Source organism: Anopheles funestus, chromosome 3RL (assembly GCF_943734845.2).
Source record: "Anopheles funestus chromosome 3RL, idAnoFuneDA-416_04, whole genome shotgun sequence".
Lineage (NCBI taxonomy): Eukaryota > Metazoa > Arthropoda > Insecta > Diptera > Culicidae > Anopheles > Anopheles funestus.
This window is the reverse complement of record NC_064599.1, coordinates 76,582,224-76,594,345: the sequence shown is the minus strand read 5'-3', so window position 1 is coordinate 76,594,345 and position 12,122 is coordinate 76,582,224. Positions and strand designations below refer to the sequence as shown.

At 39.2% G+C, this 12,122-nt stretch overlaps 1 protein-coding gene across 1 annotated transcript; it reads left to right on the top strand.

Moving 5' to 3' along the window:
• Positions 1–3,796: 3,796 nt before the first annotated feature.
• Positions 3,797–8,781, top strand: LOC125767003 (sodium-dependent nutrient amino acid transporter 1-like). The gene is made up of 4 exons (XM_049433198.1): positions 3,797–4,936; positions 6,451–6,679; positions 6,741–7,747; positions 7,816–8,781. Exons 1-4 carry the CDS (start codon positions 4,570–4,572, stop codon positions 8,076–8,078), a joined length of 1,866 nt encoding a protein of 621 aa, XP_049289155.1. The 5' UTR covers positions 3,797–4,569; the 3' UTR covers positions 8,079–8,781.
• The last annotated feature ends 3,341 nt before the right edge of the window (positions 8,782–12,122 follow it).

Genomic DNA, 12,122 nt, shown 5'->3' with positions numbered 1-12,122 from the left:
TGAACGCGTGCGGGAAGCTCACCAGCGGAATAATTCACAATCAAGACGGTTTGCGGTACTTTCCCTTCTGTTGAATGCCACCGACGGATGCGAACGGTATACGTGAGCTGTTTAGCGAATGTGATTGATCGGAGGCAGACTGACTGACGAAGCATGAAGGAGAGGCAGATTAAAACAGAACGAAGACTTTTGGTAGCAACCGCTTTTATGGGCCACATTACATGGCAATTTTGAAATGGGTATCACAATGAGGCTTTGTAGGAAGGAAGTCCCACGATATTGTTTCTATATAAGTACTCTCACTAACAAGCGGAATAGTTATTACATACCTGTCCTTTCCCTAGCAGTAGTACATCTTGAAGCCGCAACTGTATGTTCATGATATAATTATTGACATTGTGTAAGGTTTCAAGTGTTCCATATGTATAAAAAGTCGTGTACAGCAGTCACCGTCAGTTTGATTTTTTTTTAGAACGGGTAGATTGTAAGTCTAATCGAATTTTAAATATTGTTATAACATACATTGCTCTTTGAAAAGTGTAATAGTAAATAAGTAAAAGTTTCATTTGTTTCTTTACAATTATATAATGAATATCAATACAGCCAGGCCTTTCTAAATGAATAAAAAAATAAAATGAATTACAAACAGTTTTAGAGTATTCAATGCTATTCAAACAAACAATCTTTAAGATGCAAAATAAAATATGAACCGTATAATATAACTGATAAATAAGAGAAATGAATCATATACTTTACATACGTACTAATAACGAATAACCAATCGTAAGTATTAGGCAAAGTCAAGCAAAGTGCGCACAAAATAAGATTGTAAAATTAAGTAATAACAAACATGTGAAATTTGATAAATGATAAAAAACAAATTGAGAAAATCAACAACAACAAAAAAACAAAAAAACAGAATTAATATCAAAAAGTATAAATATATTTTTAAATAAAATCAAATTAAAAAAAAATCCAGTTTTATTTATTTTTTTTCAAAAACAGCTCTTCTTTAAGTACTAAAATTACGTTGGGATTTCCATAAATTAATTTTATCAGCCTCAAATTAGTCATTACAGACACAATTTTCTTTTCCCAATGATATAACATTTCTAGCCAATTGTTTTTTGTTATTTAAAGATTAACTTCGTCGAAAGGAAAAAAATAAATAAAATCCATTTACTGTTTGTAGTACTTTTACTGCTTTTCGGACAAGATAGCAAATCATGGCGGTGTAAATAATATTGACTCTTCCCCGTGCGATTCAAACACCACGTGCCCAAGACGTGACAGTGTAAAGTTCTTTGCTAAACCACCGGACACGATTAGGACGGGGTGCATTGCTTACGATTGTGTAAGATCGAAATCGCACATCCGTACGCATCGTACGGTTTGTTGCTATTACTCCCGCCTAATGGCAATTAAGTTTCAATAACACAGTAATATAAACTCCAGCCAATATATGGCCGAAGTCTGCCCCGTTTTGAATGCGCACAAAAAGGGATGAAAGAATGTGAGCTGAAAAAAAACAACAAACAAACAGTCCAATGCTTCTGGGAAGAGGTGTTATCACTGATGACATACCAATTAAATCGTAAACTATGCCATGAGTAGGGTAAAATGCATTATTATTGATGTGTTGCGTTCGTCTTTCACATTTTGGCGTCAGCTTTTGTTTGCAGAACGTAGACGCTCAGTATCGGTGGTAAGATATCGAACAGGAAATTGTAGCTCCAGTAACGACAGCGAATTATAGCACCTGACGATTGAAGTGGGACAGTTCTTTTCTTCCCCTAAGAGCTCAGTGCGCGGGAACATTGGATGGATTATTTGCGTACGGGTTTGTCACATGGTGGATCCGGCTCTATCTGGATCCGGATTCAGCCATTCGCAGAACCCAAGGGAAGATTGCATTCGAAGGTAAATATTTATATGGGTCCTCGTGCGCAGCGAATTGTTCCTATCGTTGCAAACAGGTGAGGCACGTGAGCTGGAATGAATGATCGTTCCTGGCTACCTTGCTGATAAGCATTTTCCCGGGTGTGAAGTATTAAATAGTGAGGCAATCATTCTGCTTTCACTGTGTTAGTTAAAGATGTTGCATAATTAGCACGAGTTGTAAGATGAAGGCTGCCAGAGTAAGATACCGACCAGAACGATCCGCCTTAACGTTAACAACCAACGCAACATTTTCCATTCCATTAATGTGGTGATTTACGTCAAACAGTCGTTAAATGTAGAAATGGCAGTTTGCGTTGAACTTCAGTTTACCAAAAACTGCGGAATTTGGCCAGTGGAACTGACGGTGAAGGTGAAAACGTATCTTAAACACCGCCGGCTCTTAGTTTCAATCGCTGGCCGTATAACGAAGCACACTTGAAAAAAAAATCACGGGATCAGGTTTTAGGGGAATTTAATACACTTAATGGTCGATGAGATCAGGGCCTTTTGTTGAACGAATAAATAAATCACAAGTTGCATGAGTTGTACTTTGATCAAAATTGAAATTGTTTCCATAGGAGATATAATTCAAGAAAAAAAATAAAAAACTTTATTTATTTAATATAAATATTTATTTTATTTTACATATTATTACGACTTTTCAATAATTATTATTTAATGTTCGTAACTTGCTTTATATAAGCAGGAAAACAGAAAAAAACTATATTTCTTTTATTTCAATTTTGGTTTAACCCTCAAAACAAACAGGTAAAACAGTATTACTTAAAGTAAAAAGAAAAAAAAACAGTAAAAAACAAGTAATACTAGTAAAAATAGACAATCAAACATTAAAATAAAACTGATTACTTGAATATTAAGCAATTACATATAAAAACATTGCTAAGTAAATAAGTACAGCATTGCTTCCAATAAGTACCGAAGAGAGAATAAATGTGTAAAAAAAGTAAATAAAATAAAAGATAACAGTTATGTTATAAAAAAATCATAATTCAACACCACCAACAGCAACAAAAATGTCACCCTAAAATCAAGAAAACGTCTGCATAGAGCCGTAGAAACTATATGCAAAACAAGGAAATAAGCGACATGTCAGCTGAAGTAGATAAATGAATCGATAAAAATTGAAAGTATCTGCTGGTACTATAAACATCTCCAGCGCGTAACTAACGCACAAAGCAAAACACAAAACATGTTGCTATAATTTTCCGCCACTGTATTGTTTGCTCAATTGCGGAAGAATTATAAAGTCAAATATGTACACCGTTGAGGTGTGCAATTTTTGTGTAGCCGTTGTAATGTGTGTCTTGTACCACTGAAACTGCACCAAGAACAACGTGCAAATATTAATAGCAACAACGAAAAAAAAAGCCTCATTGTAACGCCTGTCCGGTTGTGGTTTGGAGTGCCTTTTACGTAAGCGACCCTACCTTACCCTACGGTTCTACGATTTTATGTCGTCTAGAAGCTCAAACCAGCCACCAACCCCATTATCTTGCCTTTAACGACGTGAGATGCGTTTTTTCTGTTGTCTAAATTCGGAACAGAATTCCCCATTTCAAGTTTTTGGGACTCGCCAACAAACGATCGTTGATCGGCGTCCGTGCTATGCGTGTGTCTGTGATGCGAAGCTACGTGTGTAAGAACGTTAGCAAAAACACAAAATCCCCCGAACGTACCTCCAAGACAATCAAAGCGCGTTATGCCATCCCCTTCCATTGAGCGCATCGGGAGTATAATCGTTCACCTGTGTGCCAGAGGCAGAGGTATGGCGCCCCGTCCCGTCAAAACGGAGCGGCTGATTAGAATCGGCGAACGCTGGGTCGATGGCTATAAACTAATTGCCGCCGACATCGTAGCACCTCACTAGCAAACGAGCGTTCAAGACGAACGGACATAAGCGCACCCGAAGGCTCCTGCGATCGATCTACGGAGATCGAGCTTGTCCCGGGTGTTAGTTACTACCTGTGCGAATTGCAATAGAGAGTCCCGGAGTTAGAGTCGGTAGATGAAGAAAAGGGAATTAAGGCATTATTGTTGAATAGGAAGTGAGCAAATTTGAGCTACTAAGAGTTATACTATAAGTTGTCGCTATCAGTGTGTAGGAAGTGATCGACCATAATCACAACTCGGATAAAATACGAAGATCCTCAAACCGTGAAGCCTCAAATTGGATGCGTATCAGTGCTCGTTCAGGTGTCCAAATGTGTGTGTATTAGTGGCACTGTCCTTCATTCTAGGTCCTTGAGAAGTGTATGTTTAAAGCCACGCTTCAGTGCGTTACAGTGTGCCGAATTCGTAGTTGCAATCAGATAAAAAAAAAACCGCAACAAATGCCCACCGCATGATCGTGGCTTGTTGAAGCAGAGGTGTAAATTAGACGCGGCCGCTAGTGGATCTGTTGGTGCATTAATTTAAACAATTGAAAGAAGAAAAAAAAAACGAATGCCCTTCTCTACAGTGATTGTGGTGTTTTGAGGTGGAAATTTCATACTATAATTGTGTCTATTGTGACTGAGGACACGTACCGATTGGTTTTCGACTTGTACGTGAGAATAGTGTACCGAATTGATTTGACGATCAGAACAGCGCGCAATAATAACGACCACAATGTCCGGTACGGACAATCCTGGCTTCGTAACAACGGATGACGCCGGTTTGCCAGCGGAACAGCTACAGAATGGATCGAAACCACCGCCAGCGATGGAGAAGCTCGACAAACCACCAGCCGTGGAGCGTGAAAAATGGGACAAGGGTGTCGAGTTCCTAATGTCCTGCATCGCACTATCGGTTGGCTTGGGCAACGTATGGAAGTTTCCATCGACCGCGTTCCGTAATGGTGGCGGTGCGTTCGTTATCCCTTACCTGATTGTGCTGCTCGTTGTGGGACGACCGATCTACTACCTGGAGATGGTGATGGGTCAATTCTCGAGCCGTGGCAGCGTGAAGGTGTACGATGTGTCGCCCATCATGAGAGGTAACGTACGTTACGGTGTGGTGCGTGTAGGTGTACGTATGTAACAACGTTACCTTTAAGTTTAAAAGAAAGCAAAACGATCGGTGCGATTCCACACGTGCCTTTGCACAGCTGGGTACGGGGAAGTACACATATCAAAGACAATTGCATCTTCATAGAGCACGTTTTTCGAAAGTAATTTAGAATGTTTTCGTTGTGTGGATATCAACGCAAAATTAGTCTCATTATCCACATATGATTTGCTGCCTTTCTCTGTATAAATGGATTTTATTGAAGTACTTTAAATTCCTTTGTGTTTTGATTGGTCTATTTTATCGTTACATTCTTTTTTTTTGTATTTTGGTTTTGTTATGGATTGTTGATTGGAAAGCATTTTATGACAAATGTAAATTAAGTTGCACACTTAAAAGTTGTAAGCTTCTAATACATGATTAGCAAACTCAAAGATATTGACTAAAGAACAGACAGTTCAAATGTTCTGAACGAGAATCAGTGGCTTTATGGGGTAAAGTTCTCATCGCTCAATAGTTTATTTTTCTTATCGAAGACTGCATTTTTATCTAGGTAGATGTGGGAGAACTTATTATTCTAACTGTGATTTAAGATAACGTTTAGCGAAGTATAATAGGTGCTTTCTAACGTTTTCATCTAGTTTCATTATCGGAAGCGATAAAAAAAGTTTTAGTTTGTTGATGTGCTGTTGCTTTAATTGATCTAGTATAGTATAGTAACTGATCTAGTAGTGTTAAGGTATAAACAATATTTAAGTTGTACACGTTATAAAAGCTAAACGAATGGGGCGGCTCCGGTGGTGCATGTGATAAACGGCGCCGATCCACACGGCAGGACCGGGCTCAAATCCCATCCGGACCGTCTCCCCGTAGCATGGACTGACTATCCTGCTGCGTGGTAAAATATGTCTTGATACGGCCAGGCCGTTCTAATCGAGCAAAAAAAAACTAGACGAGTTGAAGCATAATTCAATTAAATGAATGTCATCAGTTTGTTAAACCACAAGCATTCAGGTTGCCAATTTCCTACTAAATTTATGTTTACCAATTACTATAGGTGCTAAAGCACGATTCAACAACGCGCTCCCGGATTGGGTTCGAATCTTCACTCCCTTATGTCTATGCTATTTGTGTAAGACAGAACCACACCAAGGTTACTAAAAATATAATCCCAAAAAGAAACAAATATAATACTTCCTACTTTTTCCTATTATTGAAGAATTATATTCAGATTTTTTTCTCTCTTTTTGCATAATTATATTTGTCATAGAATCTCATAAAATATTTATAATGTAAAACATTGTATGAAAAACGAAAAAATTAAACACCGTAAATCATTCTCTAAGCAAAAAGAGAATGTAGTAAAAATTCCTTTACCGCACCACAGGCAACCATTAAAAAAACCCTGTTTTATAGACCGTTAAATGCGTAACTCCATTCACGACCAAGCAAATGTTCTTCCACACCAAATATTTAACCACCTTTTCTTACCTTTTCCCGCAGGCATCGGTATCGCACAGATGGTTTCGATTTGTGTGGTGATCGTATACTACGCGGCAACGATCGCGACAGCAATTCGATTTTTCGTCGCCTCCTTCGAAAGCCCTCTGCCGTGGGCTAGCTGTGACGTAAGCTGGACCGGCATCAACTGTGTGAACTCCTCCAATACCGGTCCGACGCCGGCATTCAACAACTCGCTGCCGGTCAAAACTTCTGCCGAGCTGTACTACACGTAAGTATTGGGCCGCGCCGCGCTGTGACGTCATTACTCACTTCGGTGTTGTACCTTCTAGACACTCAGTCACCGGTGAAGGACTGCTGGTCGAGGGTGAGTTCGGTGTGCCCGACTGGAAGCTAACGCTCTGTCTACTGTTCATCTGGGTCGCGATGACCATCATGATGGTGAAGGGCATCCGTGGTTCGGGCAAGGTTGCCTACTTTCTTGCCCTCTTCCCGTACGTCGTGCTGATCTCGTTTGCGGTGTATGCCTTCACGCTCGACGGTGCCGGCGAAGGTCTGAAGTACTTCATCACGCCCGACTGGGATGAGCTGCTAAATGCGGACGTGTGGAAGGAGGCCGTCTCGCAGTGTTTCTTCTCACTGTCGATCTGTTTCGGCGGTGTGATTGCATTCTCCTCGTACAACAACTTCAGCAATAATATCTACCGGGATGCGATGATCATTTCCTGGCTGGATACGTTCACTTCTCTCCTGTCGGGTGCGCTGGTATTTTCCATCATCGGCCATTTGGGCCATCTGACCAATGAAACGGACTACACAAAGGTGGTGAAACCGGGCAGTGGACTTACATTCATCACCTACCCGGACGCACTGGCAAAGTTCGAGCACGTGCCAAATCTGTTCGCACTGCTGTTCTTCTTCATGCTGCTAACACTCGGCGTCGGTAGCTGTACCGGACTTATCAACAGTGTTATGACGGCACTGCAGGACAGCACACCACGTCTAAAGTCCTGGAAGACGGTCGTCACGATCGGTGTGCTCGGGTTTGCGCTCGGGCTACTCTTCGTCACACCGTCCGGTTCCAAGATGTTGGACTACTTCGACTACTACGGTGTGCAGTTTGTGACGCTCACCTCTGCCATCTTTGAGCTGTTTGCGTTCTGCTGGTTGTATGGAATTCGCAAACTTACCCGAGATATTCAGTTCATGCTAAACCGTCGGACCGGGTTCTTGTGGCGATTCTGCTGGAAGCTCCTCACACCGGTGATGCTGATCGTTGTGCTTATTATTGGACTGGTAAAGAGTCAACGTCCCGAGGGTATTGACGATGTATATCATGGTAAGTTCACATTGCTATTTCTCTTTCTTTTTCACTAATCTGTAACAATTCTATCGTTCTTCCCACAGTACTCGGATGGTGTATCTACGTTGGAGCACTAGTGCCCATTCCGGTGTGGGCATGGTTTGCCGTCCGGAAGCGTAATGAGTCCACCCTCAAGAAGCGCATTGTAGCCGCTAGTAAACCCCTCTCCGATTGGGGACCAGAAAGCTTGGAGGTGCGCAAAAAATATCTGGAATTCTGCAACAACTATCAACCGCTCGAATCACGCTGGAGCCGATTGCGACGAGTACTGCACAGAAATGACAAAACCTATCGCGTCTCCGTTTAAGCGGAAGATCGCTCTCTTGACAAACTCGCGGAAGCGTGTACTCCCATTGCGTCAGTATTACTAGGAACCCTGTGTTAGCCCCTTCGATTACAGGTTGGAACGACAGCTGATCCGATATTTTACTTCCCCCCTTAAAAACCCCACCGACGATCGGCTGCGAAGACATTCCAACGCCGAGCATTCAGGTTCCGTTTATCGTCCGTACTTTTTGCTCCATAAAACGTCCATACACATCCCTAAGGTTGATGATGTTATGGCACGTGCTTTTGTGTTAGCGAGCGAAGACTTCAATACCCAACCAATGACGTTCACATTCACTATTGTTCTCGCCATTCTCGCCTGGGTTGGTAATTAACCGTACAGGAACGTCAATGAGCGCAATGCCCTACCCCAACGGGAAGGGTTGTTGTGGAAGCATCCGATAGAATCAAGATGCTCTTCAACGTAGAATCGAAAGAGAGAACAGCGAGGGGTACTGGACCGACTGAACCGGTGATAAACGTTGAAAGGAAAAGTTGACTCCATTCGCAACCGTCAATTCAGTGAAAACAGTTTCCGCGGATGGTATCGTGATAGTTTGTTTTTTTTTTATTAAATGACTTTTTATTGTGCCACTGGACAAAGTAGATACAAATGTTTGCCGCTCTTTATAGTGTGTAAGTGTACGACAGATGGAAATAAATTATAATTAGTATCTAATCAATCGTTTTGCTTTGTAAACACTCACCTTGTTTCATATCAAAAGCTTTACATCCTCGCTAAATGTTTTTTGCATGCTCCAAATCTCCGGGAGAAAAGGGCCTTGAGGAAGTTTTTCTACACTAATTGAATTAAACGAACGATGAAACAGACTACATCAAGGTGGAAGGTTGTGCATCGTTCACGGTATCAATGTTGCACGTTGATGTTAAATGATGATAGCTGCTGGGTTGGAAGGTAATTATCATTCATGTTTTGCGAATGAACGGTATGTCGGAATTTCAAGGTAATGAGTAGCGTACGGTTATAACTGTTTGCCGTTTTGCTGAAAACCTTGCGATTGTCTCTCACGGTATGTATATTAGTTGTTTTTTTTTCTTCAAAAGCGTGCTGCTTAATTAAAACCAAAATTTTGGTAATAACTTTGTATTGATCAATTAAACCTATGTTAAATTTTTACATTTTTTGTTTTAAAAAAATGCATACAATATACATAAACAATATTTAAATTCGAATACATAAAACAACATATTGAAATATGCACCGTGTTATAAAAGCAATTTATCCTTCACCTTGAAGTGGAAAACAATTCTATTCAGGCTTGCTGTTATTTACAATATGTACCACGAAAATGGAATATCACAATGGTATGCTTTAAAAAAAACACGCCTTTATTCTGGATAATCGTATTTGCAAACATCGAAATGTACCAAACGCATCGGACAATATTTCACCATTAACTAATCATTTCCGATTCGATTACTGTTACCTACTCTCCATCCATCCTCTATCAGGCAGCCTCTACGATGAGCCTCCACGCTATCGTAACTTCATATAAACGCAACGGTAGTGCACATTTGTACCGAATAGCCACTGTACGCTGGGGACTGAGTTTTTGTTTGTACCGCGGGAATAATTTGAGCGTAATTTGATGTGAATCTACAGGCGCATTTGGTTGGAGTTTGGTGCTGGTAGGCTGCGGACTGCCATGACATTGACAGTGTCGAATGTTGAGTGTGAAGGTTGTACAGCTCGTAACTGTCCGACCGGGTGGTAAGCGCAAATTGGACATACTGTAAGTAGGTGGTTTTCCAGCATGTACGTGCATGTTAAACGTGAGTAGAACTGATTCCCTGCCGTGCTGGGTACTGTTTGTTAATGGTTACAAAATGTGCTAAGCATCCGTTGGATCTGAGTGTGATTTGTTTGATGAACGTGTTCTTTTTCCTACGGGACGATAGGATGTTGGACAATACATGGATGTAATGAAAAAAAATTAAAGTTTAGAAGTTGTAATGTCTGTTAAGGGCTACTGTACTGCTTTATAGCTGTATGAAAAAAGCCATACTTAATCAAACCCAGGGAGCACTAAAAAATAGTCATAAATTAATACAGTACAAACCAACACAAACTAAGTAAAAGAAAATTCAGACACTTCAATGATGATGTTAACAGAATAGATTCTAACATTGAAGGTAACAGTTTTCATCGAGCTTACTTACTTAAATTTTATAATAATTTAAATTGTCATATACAGTCATGCACCATCACCTTGTAGAAGAAACTATAGAAATAATATTTTTAATATCTGGTAAAAATATAAGTATGATGAAACATGACAAAGCAGCATCCCAAGAAGTACACTCATCCACATGCAAAAGTGGATAACTTTATTGCTTATTAAAATATTTGCAACTCGATAAAAAGAATATTTCGAATATTTTGAAAAAAGAATTAAGTATTTATTCTTTTATATACAAATTACTGACAAGTTTATTTATTTATTTATTTATTTATTATCACATGTATCTATCCATTTCCAATTTAAATTCCTTTTTCAACTATAATTTTTTACTAGCTTTAAATAATTTTGTTTGAGCAACCTGCTCTGAGCATTAAATGGTTCCACACGACAGAACCGAGTTTCAAAACCCATCCGAACCGTTGGTATAAAAAAATCTTGATACAACTAGGCCGTTCCTAGCCAAATACCTTTGTTTATTTCTGCTCGTATCGTTCGTTTAATAAAAACTTAACTACTCTCAAAACATTTTTTATAGTCTAGTTTTTACCCGCAAACCGCCAAAAAATTGCTTTTGATACAGCGCATTGTTTTTTAGGAACAAAGAGAGCGATTTCGTATGAGCATTTCCCAATAAATTGCATTATGTTTCCTAATAAAAGCATGATTTAAATACTACCGTTTTATGAAGTAAAGTAACACTAGTGACTAGTATTGGGTCAAGTAGCTCTTTTGCAAGAGCGGAGCGCACCGCTCTCGCCTTCTAAAGTGTGCGGTGCGCTTGAGGTAGCTCCACACGGAGCGCTGCACACAGGAGCGATTGTGCGATGCGCTCCCAGGAGCGAAGTTTCGCACCACAAGGAGCGCTGCTCGAAGGAGCGATTTCGTACCTATTTTTCCCGTGGGCTATGCGGAAGCGCGCACAATAAAATGAGCGGAGCGATTGAAATACCTCTTTCGCTCTTGACCCGCTAGCTATCGCCTTAGGAAATTTTCAAATTTTTATATATTTTTTTTATTTTTTTCTGATTTTTAATTCTTTTTTTAAATTTAAAGCATTATTTGAGTGAAAAGAAACTTATTTTAACCAATTGGCATTAAAATAAATCAATTTAATTTTTTTGCAAAATTTCTCAAAAAAATGGCAAGGGGTAAGCCTTATGAAATTTTCGAGTGGAAAATTTTTTTGAATTTTTTTTCTGATTTTTTATTCTTTTTTTAATTTAAAGCATTATTTGAGTGAAAAGAAACTTATTGCAACAAATTCGCAATAAAAAATATCACATTTAAAAATTTTGCTAAATTGCTCAAAAATGAAGAAAATTTTACATTTTCTCAAACAGGGTAAGGAACTTGGTTCCTCGAATAACTTCTGGCACAGACATCTGAGGGCATGGCCGTCCAAGAAGAAAATGTAGCCATTGGTGCCATCTATCGACCACAGTTTAAAGATTGGCGATCCGTTGGATACCGACCGACTTATAGGCAAAATTTGGTGCAAAAATGGGCCTTAGTAAATTTTTATATTTTTGCATTTTTTGATTTTTTGATTATTTTTCACTCTTTTTTTTATTTAAAGCATTATTTGAGTGAAAAGAAACACATTGCAACCGATTGGCATTAAAATAAATCAATTTAATTTTTTTTTGCAAAATTTTTCAAAAAAAACGTAAGGGGTAAGCCTTATGAAATTTTCGAGTGGAAATTTTTTTTGAAATTTTTTTCTCATTTTTTATTTTTTTTTAATTTAAAGCATTATTTGAGTGAAAAGAAACTTATTGCAACAAATTCGCATTCAAATATTTCACATTTATTAATTTTGC